The 27,031-nt window shown below is 37.7% G+C and overlaps 2 protein-coding genes across 3 annotated transcripts in view; one reads left to right on the forward strand and one right to left on the reverse strand.

Annotated features, from left to right (window-relative positions):
- The window catches only part of TSPAN2 (tetraspanin 2), a 43,811-nt gene extending 36,691 nt beyond the window's left edge, over positions 1-7,120 (forward strand). For both annotated transcript variants that reach the window (XM_008515127.2, XM_070608136.1), the window contains 2 exons: positions 1,962-2,045; positions 4,667-7,120. In XM_008515127.2, the coding sequence (XP_008513349.1) occupies positions 1,962-2,045; positions 4,667-4,732 (150 nt within the window). In that variant the 3' untranslated portion in view covers positions 4,733-7,120. The remainder of the gene's footprint in view (positions 1-1,961; positions 2,046-4,666) is intronic.
- A 6,530-nt stretch (positions 7,121-13,650) lies between these two features.
- On the reverse strand, positions 13,651-18,453 carry TSHB (thyroid stimulating hormone subunit beta). The gene is made up of 3 exons (XM_008515126.2): positions 18,401-18,453; positions 14,449-14,611; positions 13,651-13,988 (listed from the first exon to the last, which is right to left on the reverse strand). The coding sequence occupies exons 2-3, from the start codon at positions 14,608-14,610 to the stop codon at positions 13,734-13,736; spliced, it is 417 nt and encodes a 138-aa protein (XP_008513348.1). The 5' UTR covers position 14,611; positions 18,401-18,453; the 3' UTR covers positions 13,651-13,733.
- Positions 18,454-27,031: the final 8,578 nt, after the last annotated feature.

The raw sequence follows: 27,031 nt of genomic DNA on the forward strand, positions 1-27,031 counted from the left end.
CAAGTGGTGCCATGTCTGCACCCGGGATCCAAACCGGCGAACCCCGGGCCGCCGAAGCAGAACGTGCACACTTAACCGCTGCACCACGGGGCTGGCCCTTCAAATTTATTTTAAAGAAAAGAAATCAGAGATGTGGACAGAGATATTTGTGCAATGGTATTCATTACAGTGTTATTCGTAAGAACAAAATACTGGATAGGCCATTAATATGTAACAATAGAGGATTATCTAAATAAATTATGTCCTATCTTATGATGAAATGTTTTACAGCCATTGAGTCACAATTTCAAAGAATTTTTATTGAAAGGGGATATTTTTGAAGTTGTAATGTTAAGTTAAAAGAGCACACAGTTGTATATAAATAATGAACTGAGTGTGTGAGTGTGTTTGTGTTTAAGAATGCACCAACGATGTTAGTAATTATCTTTACTGGTAGGCATACAAATCTTTCTTATTTTCTTCTTTTTAACATCAGTTTTTCAAATTTCAACAATAAGCACATATTCCTTTTACAACTAAGTAAACCAACACATGTTTTGTTAGTTTGTTTTTCACGAAAAGAATTTGGCTGTGAAAAAAAGGACGGGATGTGGGCAGAGCTAGAGGAGGACAGAATTTGAGGGGAAATTTTTTGTTCTAGACTGAAGATCGTGAGCATGGTGTTATACAATGAGTGGAAATGTCAATAGAGGAGGAGAGGCTGAATGTGTAGGAAGGAAAGAAGGTAACTGACAGCACAGCCTCCTGAGGAGATGCGAAGGAGTGAGACTCAGAGCCAGTGAAGGGGTTAACGTTCAACAGAGAAGGGCACTTCTTTGGCTTTGATGAGAGAGAAAGAAGTAAGGGGCGGTGCCGCCTTGTTCGCTGTGCCTGCCCACACCATACAGCAGTGCCTGGCACGGAATGAATGGAGCATGTAAGTTTATAGGTGAAGGAGAGGAAAGTTAGAAGAATTTCTATAAGTCGACTTTCATTTTCTCCAGTGAGTAAGGGAGCCACTATCTAGAGCAGGGGATCTCAAACTTTTACCAGAATGTACTGTAATTATTTCTTGTGGGTCTGTGTCCTTTTCTAAACCAGGAGCCCCTGAGGGCACAGGAAACCACGTCTATTATCTCCATATCCACTATGCCATTCCAGTGGCTGATGCCAGGCAGATACTCAAGAAATGTTTGTTGAAAGCATGGAGTACAATAGGAGACAGGAGAATAGGGTTTCATATAGCTTCTGCAGGCATCAGAGGGAGCTGACCAGTGGTAAGCCAGACAGCCTAGGGACAAAACTGGGTTGAGAGCATACCTCTGTCTTAAGAGGACTCCAAATAGAAGCTAGAGAAACTAATAGCAAGTGATCTCTTCTGCTCCCTGCCCAATTTTCCCCCCTGTATGAAGGTTCTTTGAATCTGCCTTGCACAGGTCTCTCTGAGGCACAGATGGAAGGATAGGGATCCCCTCAGCCGAGCCACAAAGAAACTTGGCTTTTCTTTGTTTCATTTGAAGCCGTACAGGCTTTTTAGAGTTTTACTGCTTAAGCCCTAGCTTGCATAGTAAATTGGATCAAATATGTGGAAAGTCTTTTAAACTATAAATGACAATACAAAAGCAAGGGGCTGCTATTTGGGGGATATTTTACTTATTTTTATTTGCTGAAAGTAAGAGGAGGCCCTCAATTTTTAAATGCATCAGGTCCCAGAATAGCTTTCTCCAGCCAGGTTTCAGGGCTCTGAAGCAGCCATTGGCCTAAATAAGAAAATTCCACCGAAAGGAAAGGCTTGTATTTTTTCCCAAAACTGCATTTTTGCTTTAAAGTTGTCAAAGTGATACTATCTAAGGGAATGGTTTAGATGTGAGCAGAAGCTGACATGGATTAACTCTCACAAGATGATCTGTAGAGAAGGGTCGGGGCAGTGATTCATACATACTATCAGTTGTTATTCCTGACTTTTTTTTCCCCCAAAACAGAATTGCATTAATGAAATTGAGACCACAATCAGTGTTAAGCTCCAGCTCATCGGAATTGTCGGTATTGGAATTGCAGGTTTCACGGTGAGAAATTTACCTTTTTTACCAGAATTTACCTTTTTTGCCCTCTAAGAAGCCTTGAATGTCTGCATCTTATTTCTCTTCAAGTGTGATATGGCAGTGTCTTAGGAGAAATTTCTCATGAAAGAGTAAGACATTTGTTGACGGGACATCTTCTAAGAACAAAGCTAATTAGATACATCAGTACTTAGTTCTCTAAAATATGATACAAGCTTCAACTTTAACCTAATTATGACCTTCAGTTTATCATTGCAATAACTTCCCATTTTGAGGCCACCAAGTTTAAACTGGACAAGTGATTGTCAATTCTAGGTCTCTTCCTACTGTTAGAGACTTGAAGTGACATATCAGGCGAATCTCTCTCACCTGTGATTTGCATAGGCAGCATAGGGTAGTGATTATAGTGCAAGCTCTGGCCTCGCACTGTCTGGATTCAAGTCCTAGCTCCACTGCTTACAAGCCCTGGGATCATGCGAAAGTGTCTTAATTTCTCTATGCCTCAATTCCCTCATCTATAAAATGAGGATTTTAATGTACCAACCTCATAAGATTGTTGTGAAGATTAAATGGAGTAATACATATAAAATATTATTAGGAATTAATTCTTATAAAGTGTCTGGAACATAGCACTCAATAAGTGCTAGCGGTCTATGTAGTCTGTGTTCCCAAACCCAGAATCCAGGCAAACGGAATAGCGTGTGTGAAAGTGTGAAGCGTAGTGCATCCAGGCACCTGCAGGTGGCTCGGTACTCCTCAAGTACAAAAGAAGAGGGGGCAAGAATTGATAGGGGCAGAGGGTACGGTAGGAGTAGCAAGAGATGACGCTGGATCAGGGGTGAGGGTCCACGTATTTGAGGTCTTTGTGTGTCTTTTTGAGAGTCTGGGCTTCATTCTTAAGATAGGGGGAGACATTGAGGGTTAGAAGGACCTGTGGTGCAGTGTGGAGATAAAGGTGGAAGGAAGCAAGATTGGAGTCAGATAGGCCAGTAAAAAGGTGATTTCCATTGTCCAGGAGTTAAGTGATAATAGCTAATGCTAATATAGTACCTACCCTCTAGCCCTCTATATAGATTAATTCATGGCCTAAGGTAAGGCAGGCACAATGGGAATTGAGAGGAAATCAGTGAATTGTCAGCTCCCAGGGGACACACAAGCATCTTTCCTCTTTTCTGTATGTAGAGCACAGAGAGGTGGGGCAGCGGGTGAAAATACTATGCTGAGGATCTTTCAAGCCAGAGACATCTCTGAGGCCCTCCCCACCTGCTCTGGGGCTATCCCAATTGCCATTCTGAGGCAGAAGATTTGAAAATTGCCTGCCTAACAGAGGTATCACTAGACCCTCTTAATTCTATGATCTCAATGGATGAGCGTCCTAGAAGTGGTCACCCCTGCCTGACTCATGACAGTGGCAGAATGAGGCTGAAAAACTTTCTTTCTAATGGGATCCCTTGAGAGTACAACCAGGATGAAGTAGGGGTTGCATCCAACCTTACAACCACGGTCAAGGGGGATGCCCTCTGTTGGCCATCTTGAATCAGCACCTCGAGAGTTTCTTCTTTAAGTCTTTTCTTCTTAAGGTAAGAGTTGCACAGTGTAATCAGTTAACCAAATGTCCATTAGGTGTCTCCCCTGCCACACACGGACACCTAGTTCTGTCATCTAGAAGCTTGGAGTCCTGCTCGTGCCTATTTCCCTTGCTTAAGTCTGCCCCTTCCCTCCGAAATAACCGATCATTCCTACTTTTCTTAGTTTAGCATTTACAGATCCTAGTCTGATGTAGGATGGGAGTGAGGAGAGAACCAGGGTTATGATACTGATTTATGTAAACAGACATTGACAATAGTTTGTAAACATTGCACCCACAGATAGCATTCCACAGGCTCTGCAGAATTGTAGGGGAAATGATTGAGGACAAGAAGGATCTTTTGGCATCCTTCTACTCAAACCATATAAGTGGCTATTGATTTTGCCAAGTATTTGGCTTCTCAAAGAAGTATCCAAGAGGCAGAAGATGTCAGAAATACCATAGCTCAAACGCCTCAGTTTATGCTTTGGTAAAACTATTGAGTTAAATAGTAAGCATCATTTGCACTTAAAAATGGACTGGGATTGAAGAAATGTTCCACTTTTTAATATGTAGTCACTGATGCAAAAATTCAAAGCTTTTCCAGCAATAGAAAATTATTTAGACCACAAGCATATTTAAACAACTAGTGGTTATAAATGTATTTTTCAAAGTAAATATATAGAAGAGACCTAGAATTAACCTGAAATATAAAATTCCAAAACCAGTAATGTATTAGTCTTTTAAAAATTTTAAGAACTATTCTCTAACCTAGAAATAGAGCCCTTTTCTTAAAGCAGAGCTGCATTACTTTTTAACAAAAATAAAATAGGAATGCACTTTAAGCAGAGTTAATATGGAAGTCTTTAACCATGAGCCTATAATTAAGTAGCAGATATGCCATTTATAACCAGTAATTATTGCTTATAATTATTCATTAACTTGAGACAAATGAGTTATTTGTCTCATGTGAGTTAGATAAATACCCAAGCAGTTTGCTGACCTTTTTATCAGTTGTTAGCATTTGAACATCATTAACAGGTGGCTCCTTGTGTTTCAGATCCTGGGCATGATCTTCAGCATGGTCCTTTGCTGTGCGATACGAAACTCACGAGATGTGATATGAAGCTACTTCTCCATGAAAATTACAATCTAGAGTTTTCATTACAAATGTCACAGGAGCTGCCTCCTGGCTCATTTTTAATATTCAGAGGACGTAGGATCTAAAATAATTTGCTGTCGGTTGTACATTTGCACATGTGTGTATGTCTGGCTCATTACTGGTTTACCCCTTGAGTGAATGCCCGTGTATGTTGACTAGGAGCCTAATCAAGTGTGATCTGCGTGTTCCTGGTATATGCATTATATATAATGAAGTCTGCTTGCTGGGAATTCCTGATTCTTGTAATGTGAGAGAACAACCTATTGAACTCTGAGAAAAACATCAAAAAGCTTTGATAAACTTTAAAAACTTGGCTATTCAGAAAAAGTGATAACAGGTCGTTTTCTCAGACTCTAGCCATGGCAATTTAGATACAGAGAATTTGGGGATTTCTAGTTAACAGAAGCAATAAGCTACAGGAAGTGAGAGATCGTGGTGCGGTGTTAAAATTGACTGTGTCTGAGTTGGGTGAAAGGGTTTCCTGGGATTTTTTTATATACATACTCTCCCCAGAATACAATAAATGACAGTTTTAGAACTAAACACATCTCTAAAACTAAATATAGCATGGAAAATCTAATTTGAATGTCATACTTTCCTACTATTTAAAAACAAGAAACCTCCCTCTGGAAACAGTGGCCACACAGACAATCATGTGCCCTATAAAAGCGAGTGTTTTTAGGATTTAAAAAAGTATTTTAACAGTTTTTAAAGAAATATTTTTGTTCTTATATAAAGACATTTAAATATTGCTTTATTACTTTCCTTTTCTGACTTTCCTCTGAACTACTGCAACCTCCACGTCCACAAAAGGGCTTTTATCTCAGACTTGGCTGTGTTTCTCCAAATGTAAGGATAAAAAGACTAAAGCAAGAGCTCTGGCAGTTGCAAATTGTGGGAAAGAGAATTTTCACTGGCACTGTATCTTTGAAATACCTCATAACTTGAGTTTACGTATTTTCCTAATTTTTTGTATTTTTCTTATTTATTGACCTAGAGAATTCTTCTTCATAGATTAAGAACTACAGTTTTCACCACTTAAAATAAATAAAACAAAATTCTTCATAATTCAAATATTCTATCATGAGCATCCTTGGCCAAACCAAAATAAACGAATAAAACAACCTTCTCCTTCTTGCGTGCACACAACAGAGATAAGCTACAGAAACAAAAATACGTAGACACACACAACAGAAGTATGTTCTTCCTGTGAAGTCCCCTATAAAAATAAAGTTTTCATGTTCTTTTATGGTCTTGATGCTTCATTGTAGGTATGTAAACTCAAATTTAGGATCTAAATTGACATATTTGTCAATTTTTAACATTTGGTACTTTTAGTAAATCATGGCGGATTTTTTTATTACATCTTAAAAAGCCAAAAAAAATGTGAAAGTACAAAGGACTTTGGAGACCCCCAAGTGAGTTTGTACACATATGAGAATAAAAGTCTTTGGGTATGCACTAAAGGGAATTGTGTGCTCCCAAGAAACTTTTACAAAACATTTTGCTGAAAAGACTTAACCATGTGAAATAGCCTCCCTCCCATAGAGAACCACATTTTTCCTTCTGCCATGCTTGCTACTGCTACTAACTTTGGAGGAAGCTTTTCCAGACAAAAAGTCAGATTGGAAGCAATCTAAACATTTAATTGTGCATGGCTACTTTCCTGTGTTCTGTAGCTAGTGAAAAGGTTATTCCAAGACAATCACTTCATGAAATAGATGCATGTACCTGGTAATTGAAAAATATAACTGCAACAAACAAACTGTCCATCTCTCTTGGCGGCTTTAGTGTATCTGTCTGCCTGAAGACAGGAAACAGGCCCAAGTGCATACTCAGGTTTCTTCCAGCTCGGAATCATCTCTAATTCAACAAGAGTGAGTTTCATTTTATACCTGAATTAACAACTTTAAAGAAGACTATGATAGTTAGAAGTGGAAAAATAGAGATCTGTTCCATATATGATTAAAGTACCCCTTTGGGGAGTAATTTTTCCAAGATATGTGCAATGAGTAAAATTGGAGAATTTCACCCCAGCGTGAGAGTAGATTTATATATATCTTGAATCTATATGTATATTAAATCCATATATATCTTGAATCTATATACATATGTAACTTGAATATATGTATACATACAGGTATGTGTGTGTATATATATAGGTATGTGTGTGTATATATATATATATATATATACACACATACCTATATATAAATTTTTGGTTATTTCTGTTTACCTGAACTAATCTGAGATCTGACCAAAACATTTTCTTAAGCATCTGGTGCCAAGGCGCTGAATTAAAACTTCTTGATGAAATATTTTATTTCAAATTAAATTTTCTATGTACTGGAATTGTTTGTTTGATTTATCTTAAAATCCTATTATATCTTTATACACACCTTCTCTCAACTTATCTATGTCCGACCACCAGTCAACCCAAACAATATGGTGAAAAAAAGGCAAGAGCAATAACCCTCTGATAATGTTACTATTGAGAACTGGACTTAAAAGCAACACCTTAAGGACTTTCATTATATAGAGTTATATTTCAGTTAATTTTGTTTCACCCAAATTATACCTCTCTTCCCCAGAATAGCTCATTTGTTATCCATGGTACAATTTGTAAAATTGCACACTGACACAGGGTCCAGCGTAGTCCCCCATGCAGTCATCAACAATGGTTGCTCTCCTTTCCCCTGTGAGCAGCACTAATAGTTTTGGCTTGGTGAGAATGAGGCTCGTGGGAAGATAGTAGTGAAGGAGATAGCATATTTTCCACTCTGAAGTAAGTTTATCAAATATTAAAAGGAAGAGGCACCCTCCATGTCATGGGTAAAATGTGGTTTCCATGGCCCCGAGGGCAGCCATTGGGAATTCAGAAGGTACACCTCAACTTTCCTGATTCACTGTTCCCTTGCCCTCCCCATTGACCACCATCCCCTCAATTTCAGCAACCACTTTCCTCACCCCTAGGAGGGAGCACTCATGGGCCCTTGAAGCTAGCCAATTAACTACATTGTCTTAGTTTGGGCTCATCAAAATCAAATTTGTGTTAAGGTGTATTTTAAGAAGGACAAAAAGTTCCTACTTGTTTTCAATATAACTCTATTTTTTCCTATAAAATGTACCTGTAAGGTATTGTATATAGGTATCCTTTGAAAGATAAAAAGACTACACCGATGGAAAATGTTGTTATTAATCATTTTGGTGGTATCCTCATTATAACAACGAAGGCTAAATAGATTTTTGGAACCCACTGTTTGGATGACTATTTCCTGGGGGCATGGAAAACATGAAGAATAGAAGTGCTATGTCTGGAATGTTGCAAAGCAAAATCTACACCGATTTCTTAAAAGTTTTTAGCGAATGTGCCAGAAACCTCTGCAAAGTTTTAGTATTTGTGTTTTTTCTGTATAATTTATAATGGTTTTCCTTAAATAGAAGAAATTTAAATTAAAAGAAATAACCAACCAAGTGCTTAGCACGCCTAGCAACTAATGAATAATACCCATGGTTATAATTATGTTTATAAAGAGTTTTTTTTTAATTATAAATCAAACACGCATAATCATACATAACTGAAATACTTCTGCATGATACCAAACACCTGTTGGAACACATTCACTTGTTGAATTAATGAATAGCTTTTGATATATTTCCCAATTCTTTTTTAATTCAAAGACTTGATATCAATAGCCATAGCCAGAGTCCCTATATTTTCCTCTGGGTCTGCTCTGCCTTCTAAGATGTAACCCATTCTAACATTAGAACTGTTTTTTACTTAGTTTTGGAGCTACTATTTTGTCCATTTGAAAAAACTATAAGAATAATGATATGCTAAGATGAACAAGTCTCTGCCCTCAACGAGCTTAGAGTAGAGAAAAGCAGGCAGGTGTAATTACCATGAGATGAGTGTTGTGATAGTCATTAACCTGGAGCGGACCCACTCAACCTTGGGGAGGATGGTCAGGGGAGAGAGGTTTCCTGAATTTTGTATCTAAACTGAATCCTGGAGAACCTGTACAAATTAGCTAGGTAAAAAGTAATAGGGGTAGAGAAGAAAAGAGGATTACCAGGGAACAATATGCAAGAAGACCCTGAAACAGAGGAAGCGTGGAAACATTCAAAGAAAGCATGTCAAGAACTGAGGAGATAGAAGGCCTTGTTACACTGTACTGAGGAGTCTTATCTTTGTGCAGAGGTCACTGGGAAAATTATAAACAGTGAGTTACAAAATCAAATTTGAACATTTTAAAGATCACTTAGCTTCAGTCTGAACAATGATTGGAGGACAAAGGCCAGGGTCATGAGGATTTCTAACTAATGTACTGGAAATCCTACCAAGAAGTAGACAGATGTAAGAGAAATTGAGGGAAAGAGGAACCCAGAATCATTCTCAGGTTTCTTGGCAGCTGGAAGATAGGGGCGCACAGGAGGAAAAGCAGATTGTAGTGACGAGGCAAGTTAGAGATGACTACAAAACATTCAAGAGGAAATATAAACAGGCACTGGCTACATGGCCCTACAGCTCAGGAAAGAAATCTGGACTAGAACTACAGCTCCTCAATCTGCGACATAAACGTAGTAGTGCCCAGATTCGAACAGTATGAGCCACCTCACATGTTAAGACCTCAGTGAGAAATCAAAGTTCAAAAAATTAGAATCCTCTACTCTAGTAAGTTAAAAGCCCAAAACAATTCTTTACTCCCCATCCATTTCTTAATCTCAGACAGGAGGGCCTCTCTTGGCGGCTTGCATTCCTTCAACAGCTGCCATCTAAACTCTCTTTTACTGAAATGGGTGTAATTCGTTAGGACATCCAAGGTTGAATTAATACAAACCCAAGTTTCTCATATGATCTACATTTAACAGTGTCTAAAGGGTCAATAGGATACACAAGATTATCACAGCACTAGCCCTGCTTTCACAAGGTTTACAATCTTCACTCCCACAGCACCAAGCATTCCCAGAAGCAAGTACAGTCCTGAACTACATTACTGTTGCCTACGAAAGACCATAGCATAGATTTTGAGTCATCTTAGAGGAGAAGGATAAAAAGAAAAGGCATGAAAGGAGACCATATTGACTTCAGTCTCATTAGGACTGATTATAAATGCCGTGGATGTATTATGTTGTGAATCTAGATATGTGACCTCCATGGGGCCCTCTAGGGAAGCAGAGTGGTCAAGAAAGATCAGGACTAAAAAGTGTCCTGTATATTGGACCATTAGCAAGTCATTGTTAACCTTACTGAAAACAGTTTCAAGGGAAGATAGAAATGAAAGTCGAATCATAGTGGGTTGAGAAGAGAATGAGAAGCGAGGAAGTAAATAGTGTAGGGGGCTTGCTGTGGTCTGAATATTTGTGTGCCCCTAAAATTAATGCATTGAAATCCTAATGTCCAATGTGATGGCATTAGGAGGAAGGGCCTTTGGGACACGCCTAGGTCATGAGGGTGGAGCCCTCATAAATTGGACTAGCGTTTTTATAAAAGAGAGCCCACCACAGAGATCCCTTGTCCTTTTCACCAAGCAAGGACACAACAAGAAGTAGCTGGCCGTGAACCAGGAAAGGGGCTCTCACCAGAATACAACCATGCTGGCACCATGATCTTGAACTTCCCAGCGTTCAGAGCTGTGAGAAACAGATTTCTGTTGTTTATAAGCTACCCAGTCTGTGGTATTTCGCTATAGCAGCCTGAAGAGACTAAGATAGGGCTCTTTCACAAAGAACCTGGAATAAGAATTCAAGGAGAGAGGGGCAAATAAATAGAAGGTTGCACGGGGTCAAGAGAGGTTGTTTGCTTGTTGTTGCTTTTACATTTTTTTTTAAGATGAGGAGAGATTGAAGGATGCTTCAAACTGAGGAGAAAGAGTCAATAAAGAGGAAGAAAGAGAAGACACAAGAGGGAACAGCAAGGTTCTGGAGGAATTGGGGAATGGGATCAGGAGCATCTTTTGAAACTAGTAGGAATTATGTTAAATCAGTCAGTACTTTTCAGTTCCAAGTGTCAGAAACCTAACTCTAACTAGTTTAAGCAGAAAAGGAAAGTTATGATTTCTTTAAGGGTTGATGCTGGCTTCAAATTAGGCTCAAATGGTATCAATAGGTCTTTCTCCCCTTCTCACTCCTCTTGCTCTCTTCTGGGTTGGCTTAATTCTCAGGTTGGCTGTTTCCAGGAGACGCCAAAGATGGCCAGCAGTGGCTCTAGGCTCACATTCTATCAGCTTAAGAACCTCAATAGGTCATGCACTCCTCATTGTCCAATAGTTACAATAAAAGCCCTGGGACTGATTCCCATTGGAAGAGATTGGGTCACATGCCCATCACTAAATCAGACAGGTTTGGTTGAGCCTAAGTAGGGCACTCACCTCCATCAGCCCCACTCAAACCATTTGAATTGAAAATAGGAGTGGAGAGAAGCCCCAATGGAAAGTCAAAGTGCAGCTACCCAAAGAAGGGACATGGATGCTAGGCAGGCAAAAATAGCAGGTGGAAGGAGGATAACAGAAGGAGAGAAAGTGAGACAGAGTCTTTTTAAAAGATAAGTAGGAATTATCCAGGAGAGATGAGAGGGTAGGGAAGAAGGGAACATTGAACAATAGAGTTAGAGTGGAAGTCACCTCGATAAAATAATTTTTATTGCTCTCAAACTTGCTGCTCAAAAAGGGGGAGGGAGGGGCAGTGTCCTACATAAAAGAGAAGTTTTATTACTTGAATGTCCTATTATCAGGAAGCATCATGCTGTTACCTGCCGATATACCCCCCCGTCCCAGCACAGTCACTTGCTCCCAGAGTCTGGCCATTAGACAAGCAGACACTGCTGCTGCACTGATCCCAAATCCATTTGGTTATGAAATAACTCTTTATATTATAGAATCACATGAAGAACCAGGAGGACTTTTTTTTTAAAGCACAGAGTCTCAAACTTCCTCTGCCAAAAACTGACTCCTTTAAACTTTAGGTCTAAAGACCACTTCAGAAGGTGTTCCTAAGTTTCTGTCTTTCTCTTACTACACAAGCAATGATTTTTCACTTTTCCACTTCTAAGCTCTCTATTCATTCTCCCTCTTTTAAACCCAAAGAACATCCATACCCTCCATAACAGCATTTCCATATACCCAAGTTTCTGGGTCTAGTTGAAGCAAATTGTTGGTCATTCCAATCCCTAAATTCCTTCTTTAGGATTCCTTGTCTTGGACAACTCCACTTTCAAGAACAGTTTAATACAATTTACATATGCGTCTATTCCCAATGGATTGCCTTCTGTGTGAGGAAACAAGTTGTCTCTGATGCACCCTCTCTAGGCTTCTGTGCTCCATGATGATACGGGCCCACCACACCCATGTCCAGTTCTACTCTCCTCTCGGCAGGTTGAGGACGCCCATTAAATAATATCTTCTGAGCTGGACTATTTAAAAGAGGACTCCCTAAATCTCTCAGTCTTCCTATAGTTCAAGTCCTTGGAAAATATTTTTCACGTTCCATGAAAGTCACATGTGATTAGTGCCAGTTAGGTTTGAACATTAGACTTTTTACTCATTAATCAAAGATCTATATTTGAGTAGTCTTCAGAGGGGATGCTATAATCCTGCAGCTTTAAGTGTCCATATTATCAAGTGATAATGAGAACCCAAAGCCTCAGATTAATATTTAGAGATCATGCTAATATCAACATGAGATATTAAGGTAAAAATAATGTAGATGTAAATGTACAACTGTTCCTTCCCCATTGGCAGAGCATGGGCTTGATCCGAATTCATCTACAGCACCTCACCATCCCCCCAGGCACTATCAGCATGCAGACATTTACAAGATGCCCAGCTGAATGCAACCAGTGACTGTGGGGTACAGAAAAGCCAACTGGCCCTGCTTGTAGCAGAGCGGATGGAGAGAAATGGACAAATACAGAATTTTCACCCTGCTTGTAGCAGAGTGGATGGAGAGAAATGGACAAATACAGGATAAATTGTCCTTTTGAGGTCAAGTCTGCAAGGCACTAGGTCTGTCTCACGTTATGCATCTGTTGAAACCAAACTCTCATGAAAGAGTATCTAAGGAAGGAAAAGAAAAATAAACAGCTGCTTACCAAGCACATTTACTGGAAAACAGTATTTCAATATTGATGACGGTTTAGATTAGACTCTAAGGTGATGGTATTCTATTGAATCCCAAAGTGCTTTCTCCCATCCCTAAAATTTTTCATAATGATACTAATTTTTCATGACCTCAAAAGCCAAAACAGCACAAGATGCTTTTGGTATAAATGCTATGAAGTGTCTCCTATTACTTGAAAGACTACAAAGGATTTAGACTTCCACATGTAAAATGACCGGTGGCCTCTTTTCTCGGCTTTCAGGGTATAACTTTCATAAGTCAGTTGGCCCACCAGAGTAATTAAATTAAAGAGAATAGTTCTTAGAGTAAAATATACTGTTTACTGAGGTTTGATGAAGTTTTATCCTGTGCATTTGAATGATGAGGATAAAATACTATATTGCAGGCTTCACATATTCCTTTCTCTCCACCTCCACTCCAGTACTGCTTCTAGCCTTTGGAAGGAGGTGTTGCCAGTACCCTGATGGTATATGTTCTTTCAGCTTCTGATCACACTACCCTTTCCTTACAACTCTGTAACATTCACACATTCACTGTCTATGTCAGGACAAACCTCATGATCCTCTGTTAAGAGAGCTTGCTCAAGGCTGGCTTTCATTAGTATTTCATGCCCCTCTTCTCCATTTTATCTGCATTCTGCCCTTTCGTGTGGAAACCATCTTTCATATGAGCTCTTTCATTCATCTTTTCTTCTAAAGCCCCTAAGCTCTCTCTAACGTATGGCTATGGTTATGGATGAAACAATACTCAAAATGTACATAAGGTGTTGTGAAATAGGTTGATATTTTATTAGTTGTATTCCAGGTGAACACATTTAACCAAATTGCAAATTACATCACTATTGAAGTTAGATAGAAAATTCCACCACATAGGACTTCTGAGGTTTGGTGCAGTAGTTTGCCTTGATGGCTTCATGTATGCAGTCACTATAGTCAGTATTACATTTGCCACACTTACAGCTCACAGCTACAGGGTAGGAGAAATAAGGAGTAACATGGTCTGGGCATCCTGGTATTTCTACAGTCTTGTACATGAAGTCTCTATATGTACAAACATCCTGGGACAGAGCATATTTGGGAAGAAACAGCTTGCCATTGATATCCTGAAGAAAGAACAGAAAAAGGAGCACAACGTGATAGGACTTTAGGAAACGTATAGATAACAGAAACAGATCAAAATTAATTCACTTACACTCCTTTGTCACAAATAGGCCTGGGGAAGGATTCCTTAGTCCCGTTCCCCATTACCAGCTCAGCACATCCACACCGAATCCCATAGAGAAAAAAGTGACACCCTCCTCTCTTTTATCCTTGATCATGGGAACAAGATATGGTTTAAATACATTTTGGAAGTAAAACTGTCATAAAATTATCTGTTACCCATTGTGCTGAGTAGATCCATGTAATATTGTAACCTGTGCACTCTACCTCTAAGGTAGAGTTTCCCAAACTCTATGTTTGGGAAATGAGGTTGTGATTTATCTCATTTCCTTTCTTAATAGAAATGGACTAAGTCTAGGTTTAGCTAATTTACAGCTAAAAGAAGTGAGATGAACTACATACCCGTGTCATACAATATCCAGCACAGATGGTGGTGTTGATGGTGAGGCAATAAGCACACTCTTTCCTTTCGACATGCATCATGTACTCAGTTGGAATACAAAAAGACATTGTCTGCCCACATGCAAGGCCAAAAACCATGGACATCAGGAAGATAGCAGTCATGCTAAATCAAAGATAAAATTAAATTATCTATTACATGTATCCTCTAGGACAGTCAGAAGGGAAATTTGGAAAGAGATAAATCATATACACACACACACACATATATATTTATTGAATGCCTAGTTTGTCCTAGATCCTATATTAGGTGTTTTTATACAGTTAACACTCTCAATAACCTTCCTTTATACACTTAAATGTGGCTATTATCCACATACCCCCTGGTGTAGGAGCTCACTTCGTGAAGGTCCTGCTTGCAAGTGCCACTTAGCTCCTCTGGGCAGTGAAATGGTAAGCCTGAAGCACCACAACAGAAAAGTGACAGAGACATAGGTGTCAACTAAGGGTAAAATAATTCGTTCAATGGAAACAATCCAGTTACCTGCTCCTCTGATTATAAGAAGTGAGTTAACAGTTAGGCTTCAGTAGGGGCTCTCTCAGAACTGTAGTTTCTTGGAAACATTGGTTCAGTAGTTTAAAAGGCCAACAAACTGGTTATAATCAGAAAGGGCAAAGAAATGAGGAAAATGCATAATCAAACTTTAGTACCATCTCAATGCAAATAATCTTGCACATACTTCTACCCATTGCTTGTTAAGGAAGACAAGATGAAGCTAGAGAAAGTCCAGAAAAGATCGACTAAAATTACCACTTGTGCTAAGCAGCTAACCCGGAAATCTAGAAACCCCCTTTCTCAACCCTTAGGATATCCCTTTAAGGTTGAAAGAGGTAGAGTTGGACAAATAAAAAATTACTTTACTCAGAAGATGTATGGAACTCATTGTCTTAAAAAGATTATAGAAGCAAAAAATACAGGTTGACACAATGGGTGTAATACTATCAAGGATGACAGATCCATTGTGGGTTAGCCAGGAAATTGAAATAAGTTTTGGCTGCCTGGAAGACATCAGAGTGTCCACTGTGCCTCAGGCACAAGGAAAACATGTATCTCAATAGAGCCTGTCTGATGGAGAGTTTGTTCAATATCAATTGGACATTGTAATGAGCTGGATAATGTTATGACATCTTTATTTTAGTTCTGCTACTGAGAGAAGGTAATCAAGTTTCAGACTTTTGGATCTAAGTTGATCACTTCAAAGATTAAGATTTTTTCATCTTACAGATATTGTACAGTTAACTAGGTATACTTGGATTTTTTTCCTTCTCAATTATCATCGTCAGAAAAGGAAATATACATCTTAATGGACTAGTGTTATCTTTGAACACAAAATTGTTTGCTTGCCCTATTAAATAAATTATAATTCACTAAACATTTTTACTCAACCATCAAAAATGTATCAAGATTTTCTCAAATCTATCAATTATATCCCATTAACATCTTTAAACTACATACACTAAAACCTCCATCAACCGAAATTTCAGACTCAGCCTCAGTTAACCAGAACTTTGTCTTCAATCAACTTACAAGAAAAAGAAAACCACATCTAACATGATACCAGAGATTTATTTTAAATGTCAGTTTCAAGAGATTAGTAGTAATTCCAACCAGTCTCCTATTCCTAAAATAAGAATGACAGATAAATTAGGTAAACATATACTGAGCATTTGAACCAGGCACCAAGTGGTACAAAATGGATAAGCTGTGGTCCTTGGTCTCGAGGGCTGACAGTCTAATGGAGAAGATAGCATGAACACTAGTAATAAAAATGTATATTGTTCTCAGTGCTCTGAGTCCAAATTATGACTGTGAGACCCACAATTATCAAAGATTTCTTCTGCATAGACAAGGAAGTGAACTAACCCATTAAGAACGGTTTTCTAGTGAACTCTTTTAAATAAAATGTTGCGTATTCAAGCGTTCCTTAGATGTTTTTTGGTAATTCAATAAGGGAGGGAACATATAAGAATTCCTTGCTCATGGAGTCTGGTTTTCCCAAGTGCTTCACAAATGAGAGTTCCCTCTATGGTATAGAGTTGGTTTCATTATTTTCATTACAGATTTATAGGATCCTCTGCAGGATCTTAAAAATAGCAACTGAGTAAATGATATAAAATACTCACCTGTCATGATCACATGGTTCTTGCCTGTCTAGCCAGCCAGCTACTGAGTTTTTGCCATAGGAAATAATTTACTTCACATATTTTAACTTTTAGCTCTACGATTCTACATAAAATAGGTGTGTGGTGACCTAGTGGTGAGAATATTGGTCCTGGAGTTAAGGAACAGAATTCTATTTCAAGATCTCCCATAGATCTATGAGAAATTGTCTGAGATACTTAATCTGTCTGGGCCTGATTTCCCCACCTGCAAAACAGAAAGAGACAAGTACACCTGACCATTTTTTAAATTGTAGGATGAATAACTGTTTTGGAACTTTTACCCATTATTGTCATATTCATTATGGACATTCTATATGTTTTCAAAGTTCCTCTTATAAGTATAAAACTCTAACAAAAGCAAAAATTTAAAGTGCTGAATTATCAGCAACAGTAGTTCTATAACTTTGTGTATATAAAGTAAGGATTATTCTTTCTCCTTTATTGCAAACAGTAAAACGTCACCCACAGAATCTTTCCGGATGTCAATTTTCTCATCTATAAAAGGAAATCTTAGAACCAGAAGAGGATCAGGAAAGTCTTTTCAACACAGATACTCTGTGATTCTATGTGGTAAATTAGTGCCAGATCCCTGATCCAAGAGTTAGTGAGTTAGAATTCTACTTCCAGGTTTCATTGAAGTTGGGTAACTGAGCAATTTAATATCTTTGTGCGTTCATTTTGCCATATGCTCCTTCCTAAAATCATAAAAAGACTAAAATATACACATGAAGTACTTGGAATGCTACAGAAGAAAGAATACGTAACAATGTAACACCACATAAATCACTGCCGGTTAACACCTCCCTATATGATCTGCCCCAACTCCTCCTTTATTGTCACTTGGATTCTCATCTCTGCAACCTAACTGCCTCTTTTAAAATCATCATAAATGATTTGTTGAGCACCTGAACACAGAAGGCATGATTTCAGTCTCCAAATAATGAGAGACGCCTTTTTTAGTGGCATGACCATATATGTTTAGACTTCAAACATTTTTCTTTATTCCAAGGTTTCTTCTTTCCTCTGCCCCTTATCCCACCTTTGTCTCTTCTTTTTGCTCTCACTGCCTTCATTCTTATAAACACATTTCTCTCTTCTCTGCCAATTTCCTTTGCCAATCTTTTCTCTCCAAATCCCTTTCTATACTGTGAGAAGAATCAACTGCCTACCCTATGAACAATCCAGGAACTTCACGAAAGCAATATATTTTTCTAGAGAGCAAAATGTACTATGAGGCAGGTGTGTGCATTGGACACTATCCAATGAGGTTTAGCTGTTCAATAACTAAAATAATACAGAGTAAATTATCCCTGCAGGTACTCAAAACTGAACTTACTCTACGTTTTCCCAGAAGTATATTATCATCAAAGACAGTCATTTGTAGTTGACAGGATTTAATACACAGATTATTCAATTGATAAAAATATTTAAATATAAATGTAAATGGGAAGAGAAGGCCATGAATATCAATCAGCCTTTATTAGGAAATTGACCAGTTGTTCCTCTTCCTTTAAGTCAATGGAATTTTTTCTTATCCTTCCGTTTTGTAGTTCACTCACCTTCACTCACCATTGAACAATTTTGGAGCAATAATTAAAATTTTAAAAATCCATTGAAGTAAATTATCATTCAGCATTTGCCATTTTTTAATAAATGCTAAAGTGGTGAAAATAAAAAAAAATTAGAATAAGAACATTTCATTTCACAAAGCTTTCTCAGTGCAGACACCTACCTTACTTTGCATTGGTGAGCTGATGCTGTAATGACCCAGACTAAACGCTCTTGTTCATTTTATACCCTTCGGGATAATTCCTCTCTGATCTTCTTGTTTATATAATTGCGTTTGAATTACTGCTTTCTTATCTGAAAAACATCTACTGAAAATTCATACTGAACCTCAAATAAAACGTGTTTAGACAAACAATTTCACAACATCTTCCTCTGGAAACTCTGACATTATTTCAGCATGAATTTTCCTCTCTCCTATTTCAAAATAAAATTACCCTTTTAAATATATCCTTTGTCAATATTTATTAAACATAAATATTTAAACATAAATATTGACAAAGGCTATACATAGAAGGAGAAAAACAAAACAAAAAACCCTTAACATCATCTAAGTCAGTCTCGGGAATGAAAATTTATTTGGGGCTTTAGTGCCCCAAATTTTACCTAAATGCTCATTTAGAGATACATAAAATTATTGCTCATTTACAAAGCAGAGGCCACTTCTTTATGGAAATCCAGGGCAACTGGCATATGTGTTGCTAATTAAAACCAAAAAGTTCTTAATTAGTTCAAAATATTTTACTGTTTTTTCTTTGGACTTAAAAAATAATAAATAAAATCTACATGTGTGAAATAATAGTCATTTAGATAAATGGCCAAATCTGACAGGTTGTCAAACGGATCTGAGATCAAATCCTGGCTCTGTCATTTACTAGTTGCATGACATTGGCTTGGTAGAGCTCTCCTCAGCCTCATTACCTATTTAAAGGCAATGTCAGTGTTTATGTAAAGCACTTAACACAGTGTCTAGAAGATAATAAGGGCTTAATAAATGATAGTTAATTTATAATAATTCACCATTTATTTAACAAATATTTAGTCACAATGCCTAGTACGTAGAGTAGGTAGTCATTATATTTGTTGAATGCATAAATGGCTGAGGGAGTGCATGAATAAATAATTATTCAATTTTGGGAACCAACATACACTTTTCTCCATCTCCATAACTATAACTCAGTTTTACCTCTTTCAACCCATTTGCCTCACTGTAACAAAAGTAATATGCTAAAAGTTTAATACGAGTTTCCTATTGCCCTCAGAAAAAAGTCCAAACCCTTGGAAACATATATATATATACATAATAGGTAACTGATATATACTTGGACTATTACAGAAGAACTATAAAAAATATCATACATTTGGGAAATGATTTTCTTTTCAAAGAAACTCTCATGCGTATGATCTCATATTGTTAAAATAATCCAGACAGATTGAACTTTCATTTCTGGTGCAGATTTACTCTCCCACCTAAAATTACTATAAACAGAACAAAATATATGAAATAATGGTTCTACAAACATTGGACATTAGGAAAGAAAGGAAAATAATCCCAGAGAGATAGGAAACAAACAAGAAAACTACAACTTACTGGCTGGAGAAAGAACTACCAATGAGTCAAAGGAGAAACAAAAAGTATCTTGAAATAAATGAAAATAGAAACACAGCATACCAAAACTGCTGGCATACAGCAAAAACAGTTCTAAAAGGAAAGTTTAAGTGATAAATGCCTACATTAAGAAAAAAGAAAGAAATCAAACAAACAACCTACAATTATACCTCAAGGAACTAGAAAATGAAGAACAAACTAAGCCCAAAATTAGCAGAAAGAAAAAAATAAAGATTAGAGCATAAATATATGAAATAGAAACTAGATTTTTTTTGGAAAATATAAAGAAAACTGACAAACCCTTAGCTAGACTCACCAAAAAAAAAGAGAGATGACTAAAATAAAATTGGAAATGAAAGAGGAGACATCACTACTGAAAGCAGAAATACAAAGGATCATAAGAGACTACTATGAACAATTAAACACTAACAAATTAGATCACCTAGAAGAAATCAATAAATTCCTAGAAACATACAATCTACCAACATTGAATCATGAAGTAATAGAAAATCTTAAGGGGTCAGTAACAAGTAAGGAAATGGAATCAGTAATCAAAAGTATCCCAACAATAAAAACCCGGGACCAAATGGCTTCATTGGTGAATTCTACAAAATATTTAAAGAAGAATTAATACCAATCCCTCTCAAGCTCTTCCCAAATAATTGGCTTCCAAATTCATTTTACAAGGCCAGCATTACCCTGATACGGAAGCCACACCAACCTAAGCCAAGGACACTACAAGAGAAGAAAATTACAGGAGAATATCATTGATGAACATAGATGCAAAAATCCTCAACAAAATACCAGCAAACCAAATTCAAGAACACATTAAAAGGATCACACACCATGATCAAGTGGGATTTACCCCCAGGATGCAAGGATAGTTCAACATAAGCAAATCAATCAATGTGATATATCATATTAACAAAATAAAGGATAAAAATCAGATGATCATCTCAATAAAAGCAGACAAAATATTCAACAAAATTCAATGTCCTTTCATGATAAAAACTCTCAATAAGTTAGGTACAGGGGAATGTCCCCCAACATAATAAAGTCCATATATGACAAGCCCACAGCTGACATCATACTCAAATGGTGAAAAGTTAAAAGCCTTTCCTCTAAGATCAAGAACAAGACCTGGATGCCCACTATTAACACTTCAACTGAACATAGTACTGGAAGTCCTAGCCAGGGCAATTAGGCAAGAAGAAGAAATAAAATTATCCAAATTGGAAAAGAAGAAATAAAATTATCTCTGTTTGTGGATGATCTTATGATCTTATATATAGAAAACCCTAAAGACTCCACCCAAAAACTGTTAGAACTAATAAATGAACTTAGTAAAGTTGCAGGATAAAAATCAACATAAAAAAGTCAGTTTGTTTCTATACACTAAAAATCAACTATCTAAAAGAGAAATTAAGAAAGCAATACCCATTAAAATAGCATCAAAAGCAATAAAATACTTAGGAATAAATTTAACCAAGGAGGTGAAAGACCTGTACACTGAAAACTATAAGACATTGATGAAATAAATTGAGGAAGTCACAAAATAAATGGAAAGATATCCCATGTCCATGAATTGGAAGAAACAATATTGTTAAAATGTCCACACCACCCAAAGCAATATACAGATTCAATGCAATCTCTATTAAAATTTCAATGGAATTTTTCACAGAAATAGAAATAGTCCTAAAATTTTTATGGAACTACAAAACACCCTGAGTAGCTAAAGCAATCTTGAGAAAGATGAACAAAACTAGATGCATCACACTTCCTGATTTCAAACTATGTTACAAAGATATAGTAATCAAAACAATATGGTACCAGCATATAGAGGCACATAGACCAATGGAACAGAACAGAGAGTCCAGAGATAAACCCATGCATATATGGTCAACTATTCTTTGACAAGGGTGCCAAGGACCCTTCAGAGAAAGGATAGTCTCTTCAATAAATGGTGTTGGGAAAATGGGAGAGCTACATGCAAAGAAATGAAAGTGGACCTCTATTTTATACCACTCACAAAAATTAACTTGGAATGGATTAAAAATTAAATGTAAGACTCAAAATAGGATTTCTAGAAGAAAACATAGAGGAAACCCTGTTGACATGAGTCTTGGCAATAATCTTTTGGATTTGACTCCAAAAGCACAGGCAATAAAAGCTAAAATAGATAAGTGGAACTACATCAAATTTAAAGCTTTTGCAAAGCAAAAACAAAAATAAAAATTAATAAATTGAAAAGGTAACCTACAGAACAGGAGAAAAATATTTGGAAACCCTCTATCTGATAAGGGGTAAATATTCAATATACATTTAAAGAACTCATACAGCTCAATAGCAAGAAAGCAAGTAATCCAATTTAAAAATGTACAAATGACCTGAAGAGACATTTTTCCAAAGATGACATACAGATGGTCAACAGATATATGAAAAGGTGCTCAGTATCACTAATCGCTAGGGAAAAGCAAATCAAAACCACAATGAGATATCACCTCATACCTGTAAGAAAGACTATACCCAAAAGACAAGAGCAAAAATGTTGGCAAGGAGGGAGAAAAGGGAACCCTCATACACTGTTGGTGGAAATGTAAATTGGTACAGCCTTTATGGAAAATGGTGTGGTAGTTTCTCAAAAAATTAAAATAGAACTGCCATATGATCCAGTAATCCTACTTCCGGGTATATGTCCAAAGGAAATAAAATCAGTATCTCAAAGAGATATCGGTACTCCCATGTTCATGGCAGCATTATTCATGATAGCCAAGATATAGAAACAACCTAAATGTTGATCAACAGATGAATGGATAAAGAAGAGGTGAGATATATATGTATATATATATATATGGGGAATATTATTCAGCCATAAAATAGAAAAAATCCTGCCTTTTGCAATAATGTGGATGAACCTGGAGGGCATTATGCTAAGTGAAATAAGCCAGACAAAGACAAACACTGTATGGTATCACCTATACATAGAATCGAAAAAGAAAAAAAAAAGCTAATTTCACAGAAACAGGGAATCAAATGGCAGTTGCCAGGAGTTGGAGATAGAAGGAAATGAGAATATGCAGGCCAAAGGGTATAAACTTTCAATTATAAGAAGAGTAAGTGCTGAGGATCTCATGTACAATGTGAGGACTATAGTTAACAATACAATATTGTGTACTTGAAAGTTGCTAAGAGTATATGTTAAGCATTCTTGTTACAGGAAAAAAGTTAACTATGTTAGAAGATGGATGTATTAATTATCTTGATTTTGGTAATTACTCTATATGTATATATATATATCAAGTCATCACATTGGACACTTTTAATATATACAATTGTCTTTGTCAGTTATTCCTCAATAAATAAAGTTGGAAAAAAGATATTATAACTAATTTCCATATAGTCAAGCGATTAGAGGAAATATTAAGCATGTAGGGAGTTGGAGATATAAAAGGCCCAAATTGAACTTCTAAAGATGAAAACAGCAATTTTTGTGATGAAAAATACATTAAAATGGGTTGACAACAGATAAGATGTTGCAAAGAAAAAGAGTAGTGAAGTTGACAGCAACACAAAGTATTCTAAATAAAATATACAGAGAAAAAAAGACTAAAAAAAATGAAGAGTAGATGATTGATTTGTGAAACAACTTCAAGATCCAAAATATATATGTAACTGAACTCCTGAAGGCAGAAGGTACAGAAAAAAAAATACTTGAAGATATAATGGCCAGAAAGTATACAATATGATTAAAACTATAAACCTACAGATCCAAAAAGCCCAGTGAACCCAAGCATAAGAAACATGATGATAACTGAACAAGGACATATCATAATGAAATTGTTTAAAACCAGTAGCAAAGGGAAAAATCTTAAAAGCAGCCATAGAAAACAATACATAATACAGAGAAGAGCAAAGATAAGAATGACAGCAGATTATTATTGGAAAAATCACTTCAAGCCAGAAGGCAGTGGACCATCATCTTTAAAGTACTGAAAGAAAAAAAAAAACTATCAACACAGAATTCTTAAGTCAGAAAAATATCTTTCAAAAATGAAAGGAAAATATAGACTTTCACAACATCAACAGTCACAGTCTGAAAGAATTTATCACCAACAGATCTGCCCTATTAGCAGAAGCAAAATGATGCCAAATACAAATCTAGATATACATGAAAGAAAGAAGAGCACTAGAAATGGTAATTCCACGCATAGTAAAAGATTTTGGATCATTATTTAAATTTCTTTAAAAGATAAGTACATGTTTAAAGGAAAAAATAATATTATAGGGTTAATAATATGAAGATGTAAATTATATGACAACAATATCACAAAGGCCAGGAGGGCTGTTATAAGGTTTTTATACTCTATTTAAAATGATATATTACGCAAGATGGCGGTGTAGGCCGACTCTGAACTCACCTCCTCCCACAGACACAACAAATTTACAATTACTCTTGGAACAATTACCCCCTGAGAGAGAACTGAAAACTGGATCAAAAAAAAAACTCTGAAGCAAGGGACAGTCCTGACTGAGGTGGAAAAGGAAGAAATTCCTTTCTGAAGAGAAAAAGAGCCACCTTCCCAAGGCACAGTGCTTCATGGCTGGCCAGGAACAATCCTAAGGTACATAGGCTTCCCTAGAGGAGTGGGGGACCTGAGCAGGGGAGTGTTACTGCTATAAGCATCTTTTGGACTCAGCACAACCAAGACAAGTGTCATAACATCTGGCTTTTCTGGCTCTTAATAACAATGGAGAATATCCCCAAAAAAGCAATTGGACGTAAGGGGGGAAAAAGCCAGCTCTTACTGGGCCCACACACAAATTCACCTGTTTTGGAAAGCAACCTAAAATCACCAGAAAGAAAGATGAACAGTCCTTTGGTGAAAACAGACTCACCTGATAGTCTCTTGTGCATCTCGGTGAGAGATGAGACCTCCCCAGGGAGTGAGACATTGGTGGCAACCATTATTGTGACCTAGTATAGGCGTGCAGACACCGTTGGAGTTCTTCCACTGGTCTGTTAGCCCAGGGTCTGCCCCACCCACTAGAGCACTGATTTAATCCAGCTCAGCTATGGCAGGCAGCCTACCCTAGGGACTGGTCTCACCCAAGATCAAGCCCTCAGGCAAAGTGTGAGCCTGCATATGCTCAGTGCCTGGATCCTCTGCAGCCTGGCAAGTGGGTTGACCTCAGCAGGACAGGGCATATGTGAAGAGTGGGTGGAGTGTGTGGGGTGTTGGTGGAGGGTGTAGGGCCTCTGCAGTGGGGGCAACTGGGTCTGCTTCAGGCAGTTGGGGCATGCACATGGGGCAGGACTGTGTTGATGGTGTGTGTGGCCCTGTGGGTGCTAGGGCTTATCAGCTGCAGAAGACTTGTGCTTCTCAAACAATCACATAGGGGACTGGCCCCACCTTCCAAAGCTTGAAACAATTGGGTGCTCCTATGCCTGGGGCCAGTCCCTCTCAGGTGCAATCCTGAGAGAGCTCCAAGAACCTTGCAGGCCAGAGGCCTACAGCATTTGTAAAGCCCTGAGCCCAGCAACCAGCCACACTGGGGGCCTACTCACTTAACAGGAAAGCTGAAACAGGAATGTGCTATTAGATCTTGCAGCCAACTGTGCTGGGTCTCCCCACAATGGATAATGTGACTGAAGGATCCATAGCAGCCACATGCTGCTGAGCATTACAACCAACTGGTCAGGGGGACAGCCTAGCCTCCCTGGGCACCTGCATCAAGAGCAACCCTGCCACAACAGAAGGACACATGTAGCCCACACGGGGTCACTCCTGGAACATGTGGAACTGGTGATGAGTGGGAAGCATACTGGGCCTCATAAAGCATCTCTTACATAAGGCCACCTCTCCTAGATCAGGAGATGTAGCTGACCTACCCAATACAAAGATATAAGCACAGAGAAAGACGCAAAAATGATGAGGCAAAGGAATATTTTCCAAGTAAAGGAACAGGGCAAAACCCCAGAAAAAGAACTAAATGAAACAGAAACAATCTAACTGACAAAGAGTTCAGACAAAAAGTCATAAGGATGCTCGCTGATCTTGGGAGAAGAATGGATGAACTCAGTGAGAATGTCAACAAAGGATTAGAAAATATAAAAAAAGAACCAATCAGAAGTGAAGAACACAAGACTAGAAATGAAAAATTCACTATAGGGTCCAATAGCAGAGTAGATGACACAGAAGAATGGATCAGTGAGCTGGACAACAGACTGGAAGAAATCACCCAAGCTGAACAGATAAAAGAACAAATAATTAAAAAGAATGAGAACAGTCTAACAGACCTCTGGGACAACATCAAGCACACTAACATTTGTATTATAGGTGTCCCAGCAGGAGAAGAGAGAGACAAAGGGGCAGAGAATCTATTTGAAGAAATAATAGCTGAAAATTTTCCTAACCTAAGGAAGGAAACAGACATCCAGGTACAGGAAGCACAGAGAGCACCAAACAAGATAAATTCAAAGAGGCCCACACCAAGAAACATTATAATTAAAATATCAAGAATTAAAGATAGAGAATCCTAAAAGCTGCAAGAAAAAAGCAACAAGTTCCAGACAAATGAAACCCTATAAGGCTATCAGCTGACTTCTCAGCAGAAATCTTACAGCCTAGAAGGGAGTGCCACAACATATTTAAAGTGCTGAAAGAAAAAAACCTACAGCCAAGAATACTCTATGTGGCATTGTTATCATTGAGAATGGAAGGAGAGATAAATAGTTTCCCAGAGAAGCAAAAATGAGTTTATCACCAAGAAACCAGTCTTACAAGAAATGTTAAAGGGACTTATTTAAGTGGGAAAGAGAAGACAATAGGAATAAGAAAATTGTGTTTTAAAAAAAAGTGGTGCTGGTCCAGTGGTGTAGAGGGTAAGTTCATGCACCCTGCTTCGGCAGCCTGGGGTTTGTGCATTTGCAGCCCGGGCATGGACCTACACATGGCTCATCAAGGCACGCTGTGGCAGTGTCCCACATGCAAAGTAGATGAAGATTGGCACAGATGTTAGCTCAGTGACAATCTTCCTCAAGCAAAAAGAGAAAGATTGGCAACACATGTTAGTTCAGGGCCAATCTTCCTCACCAGAAAAAAAAAGCAATAAAATCACTGGTAAAGGCAAAAATACAATAAAGGTAGCAGATCAACCACCTATGTAGATAATATGAAGATCAAAAGA

Source organism: Equus przewalskii, unplaced genomic scaffold, assembly GCF_037783145.1.
Source record: "Equus przewalskii isolate Varuska unplaced genomic scaffold, EquPr2 ChrUn-13, whole genome shotgun sequence".
NCBI classification, from domain to species: Eukaryota; Metazoa; Chordata; class Mammalia; order Perissodactyla; family Equidae; genus Equus; species Equus przewalskii.